The 23,734-nt window shown below is 46.2% G+C and overlaps 1 protein-coding gene across 1 annotated transcript; it reads right to left on the bottom strand.

Moving 5' to 3' along the window:
* Positions 1-3,450: 3,450 nt before the first annotated feature.
* Positions 3,451-23,382, bottom strand: hepacama (hepatic and glial cell adhesion molecule a). Its single transcript, XM_087795550.1, has 7 exons — positions 23,125-23,382; positions 14,942-15,289; positions 14,604-14,885; positions 12,234-12,324; positions 4,779-4,846; positions 4,654-4,724; positions 3,451-4,595 (listed from the first exon to the last, which is right to left on the bottom strand). Exons 1-7 carry the CDS (start codon positions 23,186-23,188, stop codon positions 4,263-4,265), a joined length of 1,257 nt encoding a protein of 418 aa, XP_087651676.1. The 5' UTR covers positions 23,189-23,382; the 3' UTR covers positions 3,451-4,262.
* Positions 23,383-23,734: the final 352 nt, after the last annotated feature.

Raw genomic sequence — 23,734 nt, 5'->3', positions numbered from 1 at the left:
TTTTACAGGTTCTATCACAGGTTCTATCACAGGTTATATTACAGGTTCTATCACAGGTTCTATCACAGGTTATATCACAGGTTCTATTACAGGTTCTATTACAGGTTCTATTACAGGTTCTATCACAGGTTATATTACAGGTTCTATCACAGGTTCTATCACAGGTTCTATCACAGGTTATATCACAGGTTCTATTACAGGTTCTATCACAGGTTCTATCACAGGTTCTATCACAGGTTCTATCACAGGTTCTATTACAGGTTCTATCACAGGTTCTATTACAGGTTCTATCACAGGTTCTATCACAGGTTATATCACAGGTTATATCACAGGTTTTATTACAGGTTATATTACAGGTTCTATCACAGGTTCTATCACAGGTTATATTACAGGTTCTATCGCAGGTTCTATCACAGGTTCTATTACAGGTTCTATCACAGGTTCTATCACAGGTTCTATTACAGGTTCTATCACAGGTTCTATCACAGGTTATATTACAGGTTCTATCACAGGTTCTATCACAGGTTCTATCACAGGTTATATTACAGGTTCTATCACAGGTTCTATCACAGGTTCTATCACAGGTTCTATTACAGGTTCTATCACAGGTTCTATCATAGGTTATATCACAGGTTTTATAACAGGTTCTATTACAGGTTCTATTACAGGTTCTATCACAGGTTCTATCACAGGTTCTTTTACAGGTTATATCACAGGTTCTATCACAGGTTCTATTACAGGTTCTATCACAGGTTCTATCACAGGTTCTATCACAGGTTCTATTACAGGTTCTATTACAGGTTCTATTACAGGTTCTATCACAGGTTCTATCACAGGTTATATTACAGGTTCTATCACAGGTTCTATCACATGTTCTATTACAGGTTCTATCACAGGTTCTATCACAGGTTATATTACAGGTTCTATCACAGGTTCTATCACAGGTTCTATCACAGGTTATATTACAGGTTCTATCACAGGTTCTATCACAGGTTCTATCACAGGTTCTATTACAGGTTCTATCACAGGTTCTATCATAGGTTATATCACAGGTTTTATAACAGGTTCTATTACAGGTTCTATTACAGGTTCTATCACAGGTTCTATCACAGGTTCTTTTACAGGTTATATCACAGGTTCTATCACAGGTTCTATTACAGGTTCTATCACAGGTTCTATCACAGGTTCTATCACAGGTTCTATTACAGGTTCTATTACAGGTTCTATTACAGGTTCTATCACAGGTTATATTACAGGTTCTATCACAGGTTCTATCACAGGTTCTATCACAGGTTCTATCACAGGTTCTATTACAGGTTCTATCACAGGTTCTATCACAGGTTCTATCACAGGTTCTATCACAGGTTATATTACAGGTTCTATCACAGGTTCTATTACAGGTTCTATCACAGGTTCTATTACAGGTTCTATCACAGGTTCCATCACAGGTTATATCACAGGTTATATCACAGGTTTTATTACAGGTTATATTACAGGTTCTATCACAGGTTCTATCACAGGTTATATTACAGGTTCTATCACAGGTTCTATCACAGGTTCTATCACAGGTTCTATCACAGGTTCTATTACAGGTTCTATCAAAGGTTATATTACAGGTTCTATCACAGGTTCTATCACAGGTTCTATTACAGGTTCTATCACAGGTTCTATCACAGGTTCTATCACAGGTTCTATCACAGGTTCTATCACATGTTCTATCACAGGTTATATTACAGGTTCTATCACAGGTTCTATCACAGGTTCTATCACATGTTCTATCACAGGTTATATTACAGGTTCTATCACAGGTTCTATTACAGGTTCTATCACAGGTTCTATCACAGGTTTTATCACAGGTTCTATCACAGGTTCTATCACAGGTTATATTACAGGTTCTATCACAGGTTCTATCACAGGTTCTATCACAGGTTCTATCACAGGTTCTATCACAGGTTCTATCACAGGTTCTATCACAGGTGTCTCCAGGTCTCCAGGCTTTATGTTGCATCTTTTGAGCTATTTTCAGTTGTTTCTTCTAGTATTTCTTCTGACCTCCAGCAGACGCTGTCCTTGTTGCAGCTGGACATACAACACACCTTGTGACACGAACCATCGCAATACCAGGGGAAGAGACCCGTCACCAGACTTGGACCAGATATGGATCCAGGTAAGTTCTCTGTGACATAGATACCTGCGCAAAAGAATATTTTACGCACACACACACTCACACACACATACACACACACTCACACACTCTCTCTCACACACACACACACACACACACACACACACCCCACACACCCACACACACACACACACACATCCCAGGAGTTCAATTACTGTAGAAACGTCTCTTGGTTAAACACGAAGACTTGACGCTAATATTTCCAAACGCGATGACGTCAGAGGCTCATGTTTATCAATGACATCATGAAAGCTTTGATCAAACGATTCTTCAAACAGTTTCATTTGAATCACAAAAGATTGATCACGTGAGAAGATCAAAGACATCAGAGCCACTGCTTTAATTGATGTTGTTATTATTGTTATTAACTGTTATTATTACATCAATAATATGTTTGGAAAACATTTAAAAGATAAAAACACTTGATTTTAAGTTAAGAAGTTGAAACATGCTCTTTGAGTGACAGCTGCCAGTTGACTTTGATTGATTATTAATTCACAATAATCCTCATTATTTCTGAGTGAAACAATGTGTGGAAGATAAAGATCTCATCGTTCTTGGTTCTCGTGACTACATTATTATAACCTTATCAGTTTAAAACTTATCTTTAGTTTCATTTCATTCATTTTCATATAATTTTCATTATATTTTTCCTATAATTCATTATTTTATACCTGAACACGAAAGATTCTCCACAGACGGGCTCCCTCTAGTGGTCACGAGAGAAACATGCACCGATTTAAGTTATTTGTGTTTATAAAGCGCAACTTCATAAGATAGATGTCTTTTAAATCCAACATTTCAAATATTAACAACATTTAAGTATTTTAAATCCAACACGTTGAATATTAACAAAATAAAATGTAATTTTTATATTAACAAAATACAATTTATTTCAAATCCAACATACTGAATATTAACAAAATAAAATTTATTTTAAATATTAACAAAATAAAATATATTTTAAATATAAATAAAATAAAATATATTTTAAATCCAACATATTGATATCATTCACATAATTAAATGTATTTGAAATATTAACAAAATTAAATGTATTTGAAATATTAACAAAATCAAATGTATTTTAAATATTAACAAAATAAAATGTCTTTTAAATCCAACATATTGATATTATTAACAAATTAAATTTATTTTAAATATTAACAGAACAAAATGTATTTAAAATATATATAAAATAAAATGTATTTTAAATCCAACATTTAGCAGAAGGACACGCAGACGAGGCTCAAAGTGCTCTTTATCTTTATCTCAGGTTCACATCGATTCTACAACAAACTGAACTGAGGTCAACTAGGAAAATAGTGCATAGACAAGAATCTTCATCAACGTCTCTTCTAGTCACTGCTGAGCTGCACCGTGACCTTCAGGGTCCACGGGCAGGATGCTGGTCGGGATCCTGAAGGTCACTGCTGAGCTGCACCGTGACCTTCAGGGTCCACGGGCAGGATGCTGGTCGGGATCCTGAAGGTCACTGCTGAGCTGCACCGTGACCTTCAGGATCCACGGGCAGGATGCTGGTCGGGATCCTGAAGGTCACTGCTGAGCTGCACCGTGACCTTCAGGATCCACGGGCAGGATGCTGGTCGGGATCCTGAGGGTCACTGCTGAGCTGCACCGTGACCTTCAGGGTCCACGGGCAGGATGCTGGTCGGGATCCTGAAGGTCACTGCTGAGCTGCACCGTGACCTTCAGGGTCCACGGGCAGGATGCTGGTCGGGGTCCTGAAGGTCACTGCTGAGCTGCACCGTGACCTTCAGGGTCCACGGGCAGGATGCTGGTCGGGATCCTGAAGGTCACTGCTGAGCTGCACCGTGACCTTCAGGATCCACGGGCAGGATGCTGGTCGGGATCCTGAGGGTCACTGCTGAGCTGCACCGTGACCTTCAGGGTCCACGGGCAGGATGCTGGTCGGGATCCTGAAGGTCACTGCTGAGCTGCACCGTGACCTTCAGGGTCCACGGGCAGGATGCTGGTCGGGGTCCTGAAGGTCACTGCTGAGCTGCACCGTGACCTTCAGGGTCCACGGGCAGGATGCTGGTCGGGATCCTGAAGGTCACTGCTGAGCTGCACCGTGACCTTCAGGATCCACGGGCAGGATGCTGGTCGGGATCCCGACCGGAGGACGGAGCTTCCTGACGGGGCTGAAGCTTCGCGGGGACGAGCAGGGCGAGTGAGGAGGAGATCTGACCGAGGTCATGGAGGAGCTGCCGGAGAGCTGAGCCAGAGGGGAGGAGCTGCGAGGGACACGTCGAGGGGGGGTCCAGACGGGCCGGTCGGTCCTGCTGGGGGGCAGGATGGGGGGCAGGACGGGGATGTAGGACGCAGGAAGCGTCTCGGCGTGACTGAAGGTGTTTTCGGAACATTCCTCCAGATGTTCCAGGGTTTCCTGAAACGAGAAGCTGTGAGTCGTGACCTGAGGGATCTGAAAGTTCTAGCGAACCCACATCTTCGTTGAGGACGTAGAGCGGCATCGGACTCCTGCGGCCCAGAGTGGAGGCTTTAGGAACCACGTCCACTGCGGAGACACATGTGATCAGACTTGAAGAGCATCAGCTTCAGAAGGTCTCACCGTCACGACCGTTCTCGCTCTGGTCCACGAACATGGGAGCTCTCTGAGGGACGGGCTTGTGCTTCTTCCTACGGAGACACATGATGAGGATCAGCTCCTCCGAGTCTGACATCATGTCTACTTCCTCACGTCATTGATTCAAACATTTAACTACATAATAATAGTTTTAATATTCATTTATGTTTGACTTCTTTCATAACTTATTATTATTAATAATTATTAATATATTATTAACAAACGAAGAATAAACATGTGTTTGTACGAGTTCACACATGTTCACACATGTTCACACGTGTTCACACATGTTCACACGTGTTCACACATGTTCACACGTGTTCACACGTGTTCACACATGTTCACACATGTTCACACGTGTTCACACGTGTTCACACATGTTCACACGTGTTCACACATGTTCACACGTGTTCACACATGTTCACACGTGTTCACACATGTTCACACATGTTCACACGTGTTCACACATGTTCACACATGTTCACACATGTTCACACGTGTTCACACGTGTTCACACATGTTCACACATGTTCACACATGTTCACACAAGTTCACACATGTTCACACGTCTTCACACATGTTCACACATGTTCACACGTGTTCACACATGTTCACACATGTTCACACGTCTTCACACATGTTCACACATGTTCACACGTGTTCACACATGTTCACACATGTTCACACGTGTTCACACGTGTTCACACATGTTCACACATGTTCACACATGTTCACACAAGTTCACACATGTTCACACGTCTTCACACATGTTCACACATGTTCACACATGTTCACACATGTTCACACATGTTCACACGTCTTCACACATGTTCACACATGTTCACACGTGTTCACACATGTTCACACGTGTTCACACATGTTCACACATGTTCACACATGTTTACACATGTTCACACATGTTTACACATGTTCACACATGTTCACACATGTTCACACATGTTCACACGTGTTCACACATGTTCACACATGTTCACACGTGTTCACACATGTTTACACATGTTCACACATGTTCACACATGTTCACACGTGTTCACACAAGTTCACACAAGTTCACACGTGTTCACACAAGTTCACACAAGTTCACGCATGTTCACACAAGTTCACACATGTTCACACAAGTTCACACATGTTCACACGTGTTCACACATGTTCACACAAGTTCACACGTGTTCACACATGTTCACACAAGTTCACGCATGTTCACACAAGTTCACACATGTTCACACAAGTTCACACATGTTCACACAAGTTCACACATGTTCACATGTGTTCACACATGTTCACACATGTTCACACGTGTTCACACATGTTCACACGTGTTCACACATGTTCACACATGTTCACACATGTTTACACATGTTCACACATGTTTACACATGTTCACACATGTTCACACATGTTCACACATGTTCACACGTGTTCACACATGTTCACACATGTTCACACGTGTTCACACATGTTTACACATGTTCACACATGTTCACACATGTTCACACGTGTTCACACAAGTTCACACAAGTTCACACGTGTTCACACAAGTTCACACAAGTTCACGCATGTTCACACAAGTTCACACATGTTCACACAAGTTCACACATGTTCACACGTGTTCACACATGTTCACACAAGTTCACACGTGTTCACACATGTTCACACAAGTTCACGCATGTTCACACAAGTTCACACATGTTCACACAAGTTCACACATGTTCACACAAGTTCACACATGTTCACATGTGTTCACACATGTTCACACATGTTCACACGTGTTCACACATGTTCACACAAGTTCACACGTGTTCACACAAGTTCACACATGTTCACACGTGTTCACACATGTTCACACAAGTTCACACATGTTCACACAAGTTCACACATGTTCACACGTGTTCACACATGTTCACACAAGTTCACACATGTTCACACAAGTTCACACATGTTCACACGTGTTCACACATGTTCACACAAGTTCACACATGTTCACACAAGTTCACACAAGTTCACACATGTTCACACAAGTTCACACATGTTCACACGTGTTCACACATGTTCACACAAGTTCACACATGTTCACACAAGTTCACACATGTTCACACGTGTTCACACATGTTCACACAAGTTCACACATGTTCACACAAGTTCACACATGTTCACACGTGTTCACACATGTTCACACAAGTTCACACATGTTCACACGTGTTCACACAAGTTCACACATGTTCACACATGTTCACACATGTTCACACGTGTTCACACATGTTCACACAAGTTCACACATGTTCACACAAGTTCACACATGTTCACACAAGTTCACACATGTTCACACATGTCCATGTGATATTAAACACGCGACATTTAAATATTTACAGTAATAATAAAAGTTTTTTGTTTCTGATTGTTGTGTTTATGAAAAACACAAAATTCACAGATAACAATAACTTTTATTCAAAAGCTCAAATAAAACGTATAAAATAGAATATTAAAGTAAGAAATATACATATTAAATAAGGTTTCTCTCAGTATGTTCATGAACGACTCACTGCTTTAAGCTCACAGTAGATCTTGTCCTAACATACAGACTTGAAATTAAAAATGTTATTGTCTCTCCTCAGAATTCACTTCTTTCTGACCATCAATTAATAACCTTTGACTTCATTTGAAATGAGCCGAGTCTACAGAGCAGGATCTCAAAAGATGTCTGTCTGAAAGTGTCGTTACCAAGTTTATGAAATAATTCCCTCAGTGTCAGTAAAACGCCTCAGTGAGTCAAGAAACTCTACCATAGTCACCCCGACATTGATAACTTTGTGGGCAGTTTTACAGACTCGTTGCACAATACGCTTGACTTCATCGCACCACTAACTCAAAAGACTGTCAACAGAAGTAGTCTTGCTCCCTGGTTTACTCAGTAACACGTCAATTAAAACAGGTTTCTAGACGACTAGAGAAGAAATGGTTCATCAAAACATAATGAATTCTACCAGGACTGGCAGGAGAAGTTAAAAATATACAAGACATCTCTTCAGCCAGAGCCTCATATTACTCATCACTTATAGAAGCAAATAAGAATAACCCCAAGTTCTTATTCAGTACTGAAGCCAGGCTGACACGGAGCCATCAGTCCATCAGTCCATCAGTCCATCAGTCCATCAGACCATCAGTCCATCAGTCCATCAGTCCATCAGTCCATCAGTCCATCAGTCCATCAGTCCATCAGTCCATCAGTCCATCAGACCATCAGTCCATCAGTCCATCAGTCCATCAGTCCATCAGTCCATCAGACCATCAGTCCATCAGTCCATCAGTCCATCAGACCATCAGTCCATCAGTCCATCAGTCCATCAGTCCATCAGTCCATCAGTCCATCAGACCATCAGTCCATCAGTCCATCAGTCCATCAGTCCATCAGTCCATCAGACCATCAGTCCATCAGTCCATCTTTTTTAATGAAAAAATTGTAACTATTAGAGGAAAGATTCAAGACCTCCTAGATTCTTCTAATAAACCAGTGCAGCCTCACCGGACACAGACACTATGACTGATACATACTTTGACTCCTTTCTACCAGTGAGTCCTCGACAGCTGTCCCAGGTTGTTTCCTCCTCAAAGTCCACAACATGTCTTCTGGATCCTATTCCCACATGACTACTTAAAGAACTGTTCCCCTTACTTAGCACTTTCATACTTGACATTATTAACTTGTCAATAACATCCGGCTATGTGCCTCAGATTTTTAAAGTTGCAGTAATTAAACCTCTGCTTAAAAAACCCACTCTCGATCCAGAGGTCCTCACTAACTATAGTTCTATCTCTTGATCCAGAGGTCCTCACTAACTATAGTTCTATCTCTCGATCCAGAGGTCCTCACTAACTATAGTTCTATCTCTTGATCCAGAGGTCCTCACTAACTATAGTTCTATCTCTAATCTAGTATTCATTTCAAAACTTCTGGAGAAAGTGGTAACAAGTCAGCTCTGTGATTATCTCCAGGACAATGATCAATTTGAGGTGTTTCAGTCTGGTTTTAGGGAACACCACAGCACAGAGACCGCCCTGGTAAAAGTAAGTAACGACCTACTGATGGCCTCTGATCAGGGCCATGTTTCAGTTCTTGTTCTTCTAGATCTCAGTGCATTTGACACTGTCGACACCAAATCCTTCTACAGAGGCTAGAAAACCATATAGGCATTCGTGGAACTGCTCTTAACTGGTTTAAATCTTACCTGTCGGATAGAACGCACTATGAACATGTCAACCACCTCTCATCGACACACACTAAGGTCAGCTATGGTGTCCCACAAGGTTCTGTTCTTGGTCCAATACTATTCACAATCTATACGCTCCCACTAGGGGACTTGATTAGAAGACACTCTATACATTTTCACTGTTATGCTGATGACACCCAACTTTACTTGTCCATGAAGCCAGATGAAAGAATTCAGCTACACAACTACAGTCCTGTATCACAGATATCAACAGCTACACAACTACAGTCCTGTATCACAGATATCAAGTCATGAATGACCAAAAACTTCCTCCTACTGAACTCGGAAAAGACTGAGGTTTTACTAGTTGGTCCGCAACATCTCAGACAATCATTAACTAATGATCTTTACATAACTTGCTCCTGCTACGAGCACCACTGTAAAGAATCAGTGTCTGCTTTGACGAGGACTTATCATTTAACTCACACATAAAACAAATCTCACGGACTGCTTACTTCCACCTTCGTAACATTTCAAAAATTAGGCACTTCCTTCCTTTAGATGCTGCTGAGAAGCTCATCCATGCTTTTGTTACCTCCAGACTATTGTAACTCTCTTCTGTCAGGATGTTCTAAAAAGTCTCTCAGAATCTTCAGCTCATTCACCTGCAGCTCGTGTCCTGACTAAGACTAAGAGGCGCGAACACACCTGTACTGTCTTCCCTACATTGGCTTCCTGTAGAATTTAGAATACAATTTAAAATCCTTCTCCTAACCTATAAAGCCTTACATGGTCTAGCACCAACATACATTAAAGATTTAATCCAAACTTACCAACCCTCTAGGACCTTACGATCCCTAAACTCTGATCTACTAGTTATACCACACATCTCTAAATGTAGATTCGGAGCCAGGGCCTTCAGTTTTCAAGCCCCTCTGCTGTGGAACAAACTACCGGCTTCAGTCCGGAGGGCAGACACCCTCTCTATGTTTAAAAATAATCTTAAAACCTTACTTTTCGATAAAGCCTATAATTAACTTGACTGTTTATCTCTAGCTGTCATAACTAACAAAACTGTTTATCTTTAGCTGCTATAGGCTGAGAATGCTGGAGGAGTTTTAGTTTTAGTTTTAGACACCGAGCTCTGTATATCCTTCTTTTCTCGCCGGGGCCGTTCTGGCTTGGCCGGTTCGGGTGTGGGGGTCCGGCAGGTGGGGCCTGTGGGTGCCTTGTGCCTGGTGGTGGTGACCGCTGGTGCCGCGATGGCCCCGTGTGCCGGCGGGGTGGTGGCCCGCTTCCGGGGGGTTTTTGATGGTGCGTGGGGGCTGGTGCTGGCGGGGGTGGTTGGGGTGGTGGATGGGGGGTTGTGCTGGGGGCGGTGCTGGGGCTGGGGGGTTGCTGGTCCCGCTGACGGGGTTGGCGGGTGAACCGTTAGGGGTGGGGCTGGGGCTGGCCGGGTGTTCTGGATGACCTTCCGGGACCCGATGGCTTCGCCTGGTCTGTGGTGGGGGGCCTGTCTTGGGGTGGGTGTCTGCTGCAGCGGTGGCTGTGGTCCTCTACCCGCCCTGTGTGGCATGTGCCGTGGTCGGGGAGTTTGTCGCCCTTGGTCCTGGGGGTTCGTGGCCGGGTTGGTCGGTCTTTCGGGGGCTTCCCGGGTGGGGGGGGCCACACTGGGCGGGGTCACATTGGGGGGACGGCGGAGGCATTGGGCGGACCCATGTTACCGTAGTGACCATGTACCGCCCATGCAAGTGCTGCTGTCCCCCTGGGTGCTGCATGGTGGGTGGGGGCGGGGGCTGGGGGTCAGTACGTGTGATGGGCGGGGCCTCTGCACCTTAGAGACCGTGGACCGCCCATGGAATACTGCTGGCTCCCCAAACTTCCCTCATGGGGGAGGTGGGCTGCGGCTGTTGGGGACGGTCTACAGTTCAAAGATTGGGGGCCGTTCCCGGACGGCTGCAGCCCCATTGCCCCCGCCCTGCCCGCACAACCGTGGCCCCCCTGTGACCCAGGGGACCTGGGCCGGTGCCTGGCCATTGCTCCCCCGGGCTCATGCGGTGGCACTCGACCCCGCTACTGGCCGTGTCCGCAGGGTATTGGGGGGGGCTCCGCCGCCGCTGCTGTGGTGGATCCCTATCTCCTTGACTCGGTCCCCTGCTATGGACTTGGTGGCAGCCTGACGGTCTGGGGGTCCTACGTCGCCCGGCCTATCCCCTGACTGGTTCTTCTGGCTGCCCCGGTGCCTGCGCCTGGTGCCTCCCCCTCTCTGCTTCCTCGGTCGTCCTCGCCTGTGCTTGCCCTCTCGCGCCCCCGGTGGTGGTCCGCCTTCTCGCTGGTGTTTGGGGTCGGCTCTGGTGGTTATCTCGCCTGCCGGTTCCTGGTCTCCCGCGGGTTCCTGCCGCGGCTTGGGCCCCTGTGTCTGGATCTGCTGTGCTAGGTATGTGCCCTCTGGCCTGGCTATTTCAACCCCCCCCCCTCTCCCCTCTATATATCTTCACCCGTCACCGGAGTCTGTATACCTGTGTATTGTATACATTTGTCCCAAACCCACACCTTTTTATTTCTCTCCCGGAGCCCCAGGGATCCACCTCCAGAGCTGCTGCTGATCCAGGGATCCACCTCCAGAGCTGCTGCTGATCCAGGGATCCACCTCCAGAGCTGTTGCTGATCCAGGGATCCACCTCCAGAGCTGCTGCTGATCCAGGATCTTCACCACGTCATCAGATCCCGAGTTCTCTCCAGCACCCCCATGGACCCTCCTACACTCTCCTCTTTTCTCTCACTATATCCTCCCTCACTCCTCTCCTTATCCATCTGTCTACCCCCCCATCCTTCCTCCCAGCCGGTCAAAGCGGCAGGCCGTCAACAATGAGTCTGGTTCCGCTCCAGGTTTCTGCTTCTAAAAGGAAGTTTTTCCTCTCCATTGCTCACTGTACAGTGTTTTGTTTCTTGCTCTTTGTTGAATTGCTGGATCTATTTTTCCTTAATCAACTGTAGTCTTATTTCAACTGTATAGTGTCTTGAGATAACTTTGTTATGATAAGACACTTGAAATAAAATTGAATTGAATTGAATTGACATATTATCAAATGTTTTAACTGTACAGGATAATAAACGTGTTCACCTGAAGAATACATCATTATTATAACATTCATTGTAATTACAAGGTAATGAACTTTTAAATCTTTATTTTCTCAAACAATTCAAATCTTACTTGGATGGTTTCCAACAAGCACACACCGTTACCAAGGTGATGAGAAGGAAGATCCCTCCCGTGGACAAGATGATGTAAAGTGAGCTCCGTCCTACACCGAGAAGAACAAGGTCTTCAACTGTTTCATGAGAATCTTTATGACACGAAGAGTAATAGTCATGACTTCACTACTGTTAATACTGTTCACTGTCTCACTCTCCTGTTCACTGTCTCACTCTCCTGTTCACTGTCTCACTCTCCTGTTCAATGTCTCACTCTGCATTTCACTGTCTCACTCTGCTCTTCAATGTATCACTCTGATCTACACTGTCTCACTCTCATCTTTAATGTCTCACTCTGATATACACTGTCTCACTCTGATCTTCACTGTCTCACTCTCCTGTTCACTGTCTCACTCTGATCTTCAATGTCTCACTCTGATCTTCACTGTCCCACTCTGATCTTCACTGTCTCACTCTCCTGTTCACTGTCTCACTCTGATCTTCAATGTCTCACTCTGATATACACTGTCTCACTCTGATCTTCAATGTCTCACTCTGATCTTCACTGTCTCACTCTCCTGTTCACTGTCTCACTCTCCTGTTCACTGTCTCACTCTGATCTTCAATGTCTCACTCTGATCTTCACTGTCTCACTCTCCTGTTCACTGTCTCACTCTGCTTTTCCCTGTCTCACTCTGATCTTCACTGTCTCACTCTGATCTTCACTGTCTCACTCTGCACTTCATGGTCGCACTCTGCCCTTCATAGTCTCACTCGCTCTTCACTGTCTCACTCTGCTCTTCACTGTCTCACTCTCCTGTTCACTGTCTCACTCTGCTTTTCCCTGTCTCACTCTGATCTTCACTGTCTCACTCTGATCTTCACTGTCTCACTCTGCACTTCATGGTCGCACTCTGCCCTTCATAGTCTCACTCGCTCTTCACTGTCTCACTCTGCTCTTCACTGTCTCACTCTCCTGTTCACTGTCTCACTCTGCTTTTCCCTGTCTCACTCTGATCTTCACTGTCTCACTCTGATTTTCACTGTCTCACTTTGCACTTCATGGTCGCACTCTGCCCTTCATAGTCTCACTCGCTCTTCACTTTCTCACTCTGGTCTGGAAAAGCGCTATATAAATAAATATTACTTACTTACTATTACTTATTTACTCTGCACATAATTGTCTCACTCTGCTCTTCACTGTCTCACTCTGCTCTTCACTGTCTCACTCTGCTCTTCACTGTCTCACTCTGCACATCACTGTCACACTCTGGTGTTCACTTTCTCACTCTGCAGTTCACTGTCTCACTCTCCTGTTCACTGTCTCACTCTGCACATCACTGTCTCACTCTGCTGTTCACTGTCTCACTCTGCTGTTCACTGTCTCACTCTGCACATCACTGTCTCACTCTGAAGTTCACTGTCTCACTCTGCACTTCACTGTCTCACTCTGCACTTCACTGTCTCACTCTGCACATAACTGTCTCACTCTGCACATAACTGTCTCACTCTGCTGTTCTCTGTCTCACTCTGCACATCACTGTCTCACTCTGCACTTCACTGTCTCACTCTGCACATAACTGTCTCACTCTGCACATAACTGTCTCACTCTGCTGTTCTCTGTCTCACTCTGCACATCACTGTCTCACTCTGCACTTCACTGTCTCACTCTGCACTTCACTGTCTCACTCTGCACTTCACTGTCTCACTCTGCACATAACTGTCTCACTCTGCACATAACTGTCTCACTCTGCTGTTCTCTGTCTCACTCTGCACATCACTGTCTCACTCTGAAGTTCACTGTCTCACTCTGCACTTCACTGTCTCACTCTGATCTTCACGGTCTCACTCTGCTGTTCACTGTCTCACTCTGCTCTTCACTGTCTCACTCTGCTGTTCACTGTCTCACTCTGCTCTTCACTGTCTCACTCTGCTGTTCACTGTCTCACTCTGCTGTTCACTGTCTCACTCTGCTCTTCACTGTCTCACTCTGCTATTCACTGTCTCACTCTGCTGTTCACTGTCTCACTCTGCTCTTCACTGTCTCACTCTGCTCTTCACTGTCTCACTCTGCTGTTCACTGTCTCACTCTGCTATTCGCTGTCTCACTTTCCTGTTCATTGTCTCACTCTGCACTTCACTGTCTCACTCTGATCTTCACGGTCTCACTCTGCTGTTCACTGTCTCACTCTGCTCTTCACTGTCTCACTCTGCTGTTCACTGTCTCACTCTGCTATTCGCTGTCTCACTTTCCTGTTCATTGTCTCACTCTGCTCTTCACCGTCTCACTCTGATCTGCACGGTCTCACTCTGCACTTCACTGTCTCACTCTCCGGTTCACTGTCTCACTCTGCTGTTGTAAGAATGTGTTGGTCACAGCGCCACCTACTGTAGACGGTGAGTCGAGCAGGCGAGCTCTTCATGCTGCTGATGGGGTTCTCAACACTGCAGGTGTAAACGTCGTCGTCTGACATCAGGACTCGGGCGATGGTCAGAACCTTCTGGTCATGTGACAGCAGCAGACGCGTGTCGTTGGTCATCACCTTCCCGCCCTTGAGCCAGGTGTAGACGGGTTTGGTACCGTTGTCATGGGAACAGTGCAGGTGGAAGTGCTCGCTGTACTCCAGCACCGACGACGCCACCATCTGGATGTAGGGTCTGGAGACGGGAACTGAGGAGGACACACAGAGGTCAAGAGGTCGTGGGTTCAGGTCGTGGGACTCGTACCGTCCACAGTGAGGTGGATGTTGTGTTCTCCAGTGAAGGTGTCGTCAGTGATGGAGATCTCCACCTCGTACCAGCCCTCGTCCGTCAGCTGCAGGTTGTGGAGCAGAAGAGATCCGTTCTCGAACACCAGGATCCTGTTCCTGTACTCGGGCCTCAGGTTCCCGATGACGTCGGTTCCGATGGATTGAACGACCGTCACGGACTTTTCTTTGACTCTCTTCAGCTGCCACTTGATCACCGGCTTGTCTGAGCTGCTGCTGGAGTAACTGACGGACAATAAAGCTTCTCTGCCGACGGACGCTCTCACCGTCTGAGCCTGACTCGTGATGTTGACGGAGAAGACTTCACCTGCAGCAACACAAGAGGACGAAGAGGTTTGAAACTATGTCCTCACATGTCCACACATGTCCTCACATGTCCTCACATGTCCTCACATGTCCTCACATGTCCACACATGTCCTCACATGTCCACACATGTCCACACATGTCCACACATGTCCACACATGTCCACACATGTCCTCACATGTCCTCACATGTCCTCACATGTCCACACATGTCCTCACATGTCCACACATGTCCACACATGTCCACACATGTCCACACATGTCCACACATGTCCTCACATGTCCTCACATGTCCTCACATGTCCACACATGTCCTCACATGTCCACACATGTCCACACATGTCCACACATGTCCTCACATGTCCACACATGTCCACACATGTCCACACATGTCCTCACATGTCCTCACATGTCCTCACATGTCCACACATGTCCTCACATGTCCACACATGTCCTCACATGTCCACACATGTCCACACATGTCCACACATGTCCTCACATGTCCACACATGTCCTCACATGTCCACACATGTCCTCACATGTCCACACATGTCCACACATGTCCTCACTTGTCCACACATGTCCTCACATGTCCTCACATGTCCACACTTGTCCACACATGTCCTCACATGTCCTCACATGTCCACACTTGTCCACACATGTCCTCACATGTCCTCACATGTCCACACATGTCCACACATGTCCTCACATGTCCACACTTGTCCACACATGTCCTCACATGTCCTCACATGTCCACACTTGTCCACACATGTCCTCACATGTCCTCACATGTCCACACTTGTCCACACATGTCCTCACATGTCCTCACATGTCCACACATGTCCACACATGTCCTCACATGTCCACACATGTCCTCACTTGTCCACACATGTCCACACATGTCCTCACATGTCCACACATGTCCTCACATGTCCACACATGTCCACACATGTCCTCACATGTCCACACATGTCCTCACATGTCCACACATGTCCACACATGTCCTCACTTGTCCACACATGTCCTCACATGTCCTCACATGTCCACACTTGTCCACACATGTCCTCACATGTCCTCACATGTCCACACTTGTCCACACATGTCCTCACATGTCCTCACATGTCCACACATGTCCACACATGTCCTCACATGTCCACACATGTCCACACATGTCCACACATGTCCTCACTTGTCCACACATGTCCTCACATGTCCTCACATGTCCACACTTGTCCTCACATGTCCTCACATGTCCACACTTGTCCACACATGTCCTCACATGTCCTCACATGTCCACACTTGTCCACACATGTCCTCACATGTCCTCACATGTCCACACATGTCCACACATGTCCTCACATGTCCACACATGTCCTCACTTGTCCACACATGTCCACACATGTCCTCACATGTCCACACATGTCCTCACATGTCCACACATGTCCACACATGTCCTCACTTGTCCACACATGTCCACACATGTCCTGACATGTCCACACATGTCCACACATGTCCTCACATGTCCACACATGTCCTCACATGTCCTCACATGTCCACACATGTCCACACATGTCCTCACTTGTCCTCACATGTCCACACATATCCACACATGTCCTCACTTGTCCACACATGTCCTCACATGTCCTCACATGTCCACACATGTCCACACATGTCCTCACATGTCCACACATGTCCTCACATGTCCACACATGTCCTCACTTGTCCACACATGTCCTCACATGTCCACACATGTCCTCACATGTCCTCACATGTCCTCACATGTCCACACATGTCCTCACATGTCCTCACATGTCCTCACATGTCCACACATGTCCTCACATGTCCTCACATGTCCACACATGTCCTCACATGTCCACACATGTCCTCACATGTCCTCACATGTCCTCACATGTCCACACATGTCCTCACATGTCCACACTTGTCCTCACTTGTCCTCACATGTCCACACATGTCCACACATGTCCTCACATGTCCACACATGTCCTCACATGTCCTCACATGTCCTCACATGTCCACACATGTCCTCACATGTCCTCACATGTCCACACATGTCCTCACATGTCCTCACATGTCCTCACATGTCCACACATGTCCTCACATGTCCTCACATGTCCACACATGTCCTCACATGTCCACACATGTCCTCACATGTCCTCACATGTCCTCACATGTCCACACATGTCCTCACATGTCCACACTTGTCCTCACTTGTCCTCACATGTCCACACATGTCCACACATGTCCTCACATGTCCTCACATGTCCTCACATGTCCACACATGTCCTCACATGTCCTCACATGTCCTCACATGTCCACACATGTCCTCACATGTCCTCACATGTCCACACATGTCCTCACATGTCCACACATGTCCACACATGTCCTCACATGTCCTCACATGTCCTCACATGTCCACACATGTCCTCACTTGTCCTCACATGTCCTCACATGTCCACACATGTCCTCACTTGTCCTCACATGTCCTCACATGTCCACACATGTCCTAACTTGTCCACACATGTCCACACATGTCCTCACATGTCCTCACATGTCCTCACATGTCCTCACATGTCCACACATGTCCTCACATGTCCACACATGTCCTCACATGTCCACACATGTCCTCACATGTCCTCACATGTCCTCACATGTCCTCACATGTCCACACATGTCCTCACATGTCCACACTTGTCCTCACTTGTCCTCACATGTCCTCACATGTCCACACATGTCCTAACTTGTCCACACATGTCCACACATGTCCACACATGTCCTCACATGTCCTCACATGTCCTCACATGTCCACACATGTCCTCACATGTCCTCACATGTCCACACATGTCCTCACATGTCCACACATGTCCTCACATGTCCTCACATGTCCTCACATGTCCACACATGTCCTCACATGTCCACACTTGTCCTCACTTGTCCTCACATGTCCACACATGTCCACACATGTCCTCACATGTCCACACATGTCCTCACATGTCCACACATGTCCTCACATGTCCACACATGTCCTCACATGTCCACACATGTCCTCACATGTCCTCACATGTCCTCACATGTCCACACATGTCCTCACATGTCCACACATGTCCTCACATGTCCACACATGTCCTCACATGTCCTCACATGTCCTCACATGTCCTCACATGTCCACACATGTCCTCACATGTCCACACTTGTCCTCACTTGTCCTCACATGTCCTCACATGTCCACACATGTCCTAACTTGTCCTAACACAACACACACACACGGTGAGCCTTTGATCGGCTGCTTGAACGTGAGCTCTTGCAATAATTGCCAAAAACAGTCGTTTTAACGACTACTTGTCCGGATATTTTGCTCATATCACTAAAGATGTTTCAAGCATCAGGATCTATGATCGTGATGCTCTTTTCAACATCAGAGAGTCGATGGAGGATTATAATCACAACCGTTTCCAACGTCCGGTGAGTTTATTTCCAGTTCAGGTCAGGATGAGACGTGCAGTTGCGATCGCTCGGAACAACTCTGACGTCATCGGACGTCATCGATGTTTGATTGACATTCCTCTCACTGAAGAGCATGACGACACATCAGCGCTGCCGTCTGTCCAGACCTCAACGAAAGGTGGATTTGTTCATTTCCTCTCTTTAATTCGGCTTTTACTACCGAGTTGAACGTGAGTGACAGCTGTCAGTCACGTAAGTAAGTAAGTAAGTAATATTGATTTATATAGCGCTTTTCCAGACCAGGGTCACAAAGCACTTAAACAAACAAAACAATACTCAAAAAAGTATAAACTTTAAAGATCAAGATAATACTGAGAACAACACAGGAGTTCGAGAAATTCAAGGAAAAGCCTGAACAAATAGAAACGTCTTAAGATGTTTCTTGAAGGAGTCAGTAGATCATCAAACACAGATGTTTCTTAAAGGAGTCAGTAGATCATCAAACACACATGTTTCTTGAAGGAGTCAGTAGATCATCAAACACACATGTTTCTTGAAGGAGTCAGTAGATCATCAAGCGCAAAGAGAGAGGAAGATTGTTCCAAAGCTTAGGAGCAACAGTCTGGAAAGATTTCTCTCCTTTGGTCCTGAGTCGTGTGCGTGGAACCATAAGTAGATTCTGATCCACAGACCTCAGAGCCCGAGCTGGGGTGTAAGTCTGGATCAGATCATGAAGGTCTGACCATGAATAGATCTGAAAGTAAGAACCAGAATTTTAAAGTTGATCCTGAAAGAAACTGGAAGCCAGTGAAGAGTTTGAAGGAGAAATGTGAGTTCTTCTACTAGAGCGGCTCAGAGTTCTGAATCAACTGCAGACGAGACGATCCTTCTTGTTAAGACATGAAAACAAACTGTTAAAATAGTCCAGACGAGAAGAAACAAACGTTTAGAGATTTTTCTCAGTTGAAGGAAACAGTTTCTGGTCAGTTTTCTTCAGTGTTGAACAAGAGACATGTCTTTATCAAATACAACACCCAGGTTTCTCAGGCTCAGTTTGACAGACTGACCTAAGTCACTCAAGTACTGACTCAACCCTGGAATCTTATCATCAACAATCACCAGAGTTTCAGTTTTGTCCACATTTAGCTTCAAAGTGTTTTCACTCATTGTTTGATTTCTAGCAACAATTGACTAAGTTCAGCCTCTGGAGCTCAGTTGATCAAAAGAGCAGTTCTCTTCAAAAGATCCCGCTCTGCTGTCAGTGACATCATCAGTGACATCATCAGTGATGTCATCGGTACTGAATGTATGACTTCTTAATGTTCGCTCCATTACTAATAAATCCTTTATTCTTAATGATCTTTTCACAAGAGTTCATTTGGATTTATTATGTCTTTCTGAGACTTGGCAGAGAGAGGAAGAGTTTATTCATCTGAACGAACTCTGTCCAGTAGGGAGCGCTGTTCTGGGGAAGCCTCGCCTCTCTGGTCGTGGAGGAGGTCTTGCTACAGTTTTTGGGGAGAGTTGTTCTTGCAAAGTGATTCAGACACAGGAATTCACTTCTTTTGAGTCTCAGATGATCTTGATCTACAAGACCTTTCTATTGTGTGTCAATCTACCGTCCGCCTGGTCCTGTCCGCAGTTTTAGTGTATCTGTCAATCAAATGAGGTCTGAATCGGAAGATCTGTTGTGTGGAGTCCCTCAAGGTTCTGTTCTGGGTCCTTCATTGTTTTTGCTGTACTTGATTCCCCTCGGTAAAATCATTCAGAGATTTCCAGATGTTTCTTATCACATGTTTGCTGATGACATCCAGCTCTACTGCTCTGTTGATCAACTGATCAGAGGCTGAACTTAGTCAATTGTTGCTAGAAATCAAACAACGAGTGAAAACACTTTGAAGCTAAATGTGGACAAAACTGAAACTCTGGTGATTGTTGATGATAAGATTCCAGGGTTGAGTCAGTACTTGAGTGACTTAGGTCAGTCTGTCAAACTGAGCCTGAGAAACCTGGGTGTTGTATTTGATAAAGACATGTCTCTTGTTCAACACTGAAGAAAACTGACCAGAAACTGTTTCCTTCAACTGAGAAAAATCTCTAAACTTAGGAAAATGTTGTCGGAACATGATCTGGATCTTATAATCCATGAGTTTGTTTCTTCTCGTCTGGACTATTGTAACAGTTTGTTTTCATGTCTTAACAAGAAGGATCGTCTCGTCTGCAGTTGATTCAGAACTCTGAGCCGCTCTAGTAGAAGAACTCACATTTCTCTGATCCTTCAAACTCTTCACTGGCTTCCAGTTTCTTTCAGGATCAACTTTAAAATTCTGGTTCTTACTTTCAGATCTATTCATGGTCAGACCTTCATGATCTGATCCAGACTTACACCCCAGCTCGGGCTCTGAGGTCTGTGGATCAGAATCTACTGATGGTTCCACGCACACGGTTCAGGACCAGAGGAGAGAAATCTTTTCAGGCTGTTGCTCCTAAGCTTTGGAACGATCTTCTCTCTTTGTATACATGTGTGAATCAGTAGATCCATCAAGCGATGGATCTACTGATTCCTTCAAGTCGTTTCTATTTGTTCAGGCTTTTCCTTGATTTTCTGGAACTCCTGTTGTGTTATCAGTTTTATCTTGATCTTTAAAGTATATACTTTATTGAATATTGTATTGATTGTTTAAGTGCTTTGTGACCCTGGTCTGGAAAAGCGCTATACAAATAAAAATTACTTACTTACTTTCTTAACTATTATAGTAACAATAACAAGGATTTGATTAGTTTCCATGGCAACGAATAAACATGAAGGTTCGAGTCACAATCACTTCCTGTCGGGGATTAGTTTGTAAACAAATAAAATAAACTCTCATGTCGTCCTTTATGTCGACAACATGAACATTGAGGGTTTGAAACATGTGGGTCACAGTCAGTGATGGAGGGGTGAGAGGGTGAGGGTGAGAGGGTGACGGTGAGAGGGTGAGGGTGAGACGGTGAGGGTGAGACGGTGAGAGGGTGAGGGTGAGACGGTGAGGGTGAGACGGTGAGGGTGAGAGGGTGAGGGTGAGACGGTGAGGGTGAGAGAGTGAGGGTGAGACGGTGAGGGTGAGAGAGTGAGAGGGTGAGGGAGTGAGAGGGTTGAGGGTGAGACGGTGAGGGTGAGAGAGTGAGAGGGTTGAGGGTGAGAGGGTGAGGGTGAGAGGGTGAGGGTGAGAGGGTGAGAGTGAGAGGGTGAGGTGAGAGAGTGAGGGGGTTGAGGGTGAGAGTGAGAGGGTGAGACGGTGAGGGTGAGAGGGTGAGAGGGTGAGAGAGTGAGAGGGTGAGGGTGAGAGTGTGAGAGGGTTGAGGGTGAGAGGGTTGAGGGTGAGAGGGTGAGGGTGAGAGGGTGAGGGTGAGAGGGTGAGAGTGAGAGGGTGAGGTGAGAGAGTGAGGGGGTTGAGGGTGAGAGTGAGAGGGTGAGACGGTGAGGGTGAGAGGGTGAGAGGGGTGTGAGGTGAGGGGGTGAGGGTGAGACGGTGAGGGTGAGAGGGTGAGAGGGTTGAGGGTGAGAGGGGTGTGAGGTGAGGGGGTGAGGGTGAGACGTGAGGGTGAGAGGGTGAGGGTGAGAGTGAGACGGTGAGGGTGAGACGGTGAGGGTGAGACGGTGAGGGTGAGAGGGTGAGGGTGAGACGGTGAGGGTGAGAGGGTGAGGGTGAGACGGTGAGGGAGAGAGGGTGAGGGTGAGACGGTGAGGGTGAGAGGGTGAGGGTGAGACGGTGAGAGGGTGAGGGTGAGACGGTGAGGGTGAGTGGGTGAGGGTGAGAGGGTGAGAGGGTGAGGGTGAGAGGGTGAGGGTGAGACGGTGAGACGGTGAGGGTGAGAGGGTGAGGGTGAGGGTGAGACGGTGAGGGTGAGAGGGTGAGGGTGAGGGTGAGACGGTGAGGGTGAGAGGGTGAGGATGAGAGGGTGAGGGTGAGGGTGAGGGTGAGAGGGTTGAGGGTGAGGGTGAGAGGGTGAGGGTAAGAGGGTTGAGGGTGAGAGGGGTGTGAGGTGAGGGTGAGGGTGAGAGGGGTGTGAGGTGAGGGGGTAGTGAGGAGGGGGTGGTTCTGTTCACCCGGCAGTTAGCAGGACATGGACTCATCGCCATGGTAACCATTTGGCCTGCCTGACAGGGGTTGCCAGGGCGACGAGACAAAGAGCAGATTGTTAAAGAAAACGACGACGGACTCGACGGAGAAGTTGGAGACAGGACTGAACAATAAACAACAATAATATCTTTCATCCACAAACACAACGTTGGTGTCGTTGAAGTGAACTTGACAGAACTTTTAGACGATCCTGACGATCCTGACGATCCTGACGATCCTGTCAATCATTACTAACAAGTGTGTGAAACTCACCGGCGAAGAGAACCAGCAGCGACACAGTGAAGCTCCAACAACAAGTCTTCGTCCAAACCTTCATCTTGAGTTTGTCTCACTCTTAGTGCGCATGATTTATCCACCCTGAGCACATCGAGCCTCCTTTCTCGTTCACTCTCTTGTTTCACTCTCTTGTTTCACTCTCTTCTCTCTCTTCTCTCTCTTCTCTCTCTTCTCTCTCTTCTCTCTTTCTTTCTCTTCTCTCTCTTCTCTCAAACTCTGCTGCTACTCTGGCCTCTACAGCTCTGCACTGAAGCACTCTCTCTCTCTGCACCCCTGTGTGTGTGTGTGTGTGTGTGTGTGTGTGTTTGTGTGTGTGTGTGTGTGTGTGTGTACATGTGTATGTGTGTGTGTGTGTGTACATGTGTATGTGTGTGTGTGTGTGTGTGTGTGTGTGTGTGTGTGTGCGGTACATGTGTATGTGTGTGTGTGTACATGTGTATGTGTGTGTACATGTGTATGTGTGTGTGTGTGTGTACATGTGTGTGTGTGTGTGTACATGTGTATGTGTGTGTGTGTGTGTACATGTGTATGTGTGTGTGTGTACATGTGTGTGTGTGTACATGTGTATGTGTGTGTGTACATGTGT

Source organism: Callionymus lyra, chromosome 7 (assembly GCF_982586985.1).
Source record: "Callionymus lyra chromosome 7, fCalLyr1.hap1.1, whole genome shotgun sequence".
In the NCBI taxonomy this organism is placed as follows: Eukaryota; Metazoa; Chordata; class Actinopteri; order Syngnathiformes; family Callionymidae; genus Callionymus; species Callionymus lyra.
Note: the sequence above shows the minus strand (reverse complement) of the source record. Positions and strands in the feature narration are given on the sequence as shown.

Coding starts and splice junctions, on each gene's coding strand:
- hepacama (XM_087795550.1), bottom strand. CDS start 23,188: ATGAAGGTTTGGACGAAGACTTGTTGTTGGAGCTTCACTGTGTCGCTG. Junction 14,886..14,941: donor CATCCACCTCACTGTGGACG/GTACGAGTCCCA, acceptor TGTCCTCCTCAG/TTCCCGTCTCCAGACCCTAC. Junction 12,325..14,603: donor TGCTCGACTCACCGTCTACA/GTAGGTGGCGCT, acceptor TTCTCGGTGTAG/GACGGAGCTCACTTTACATC.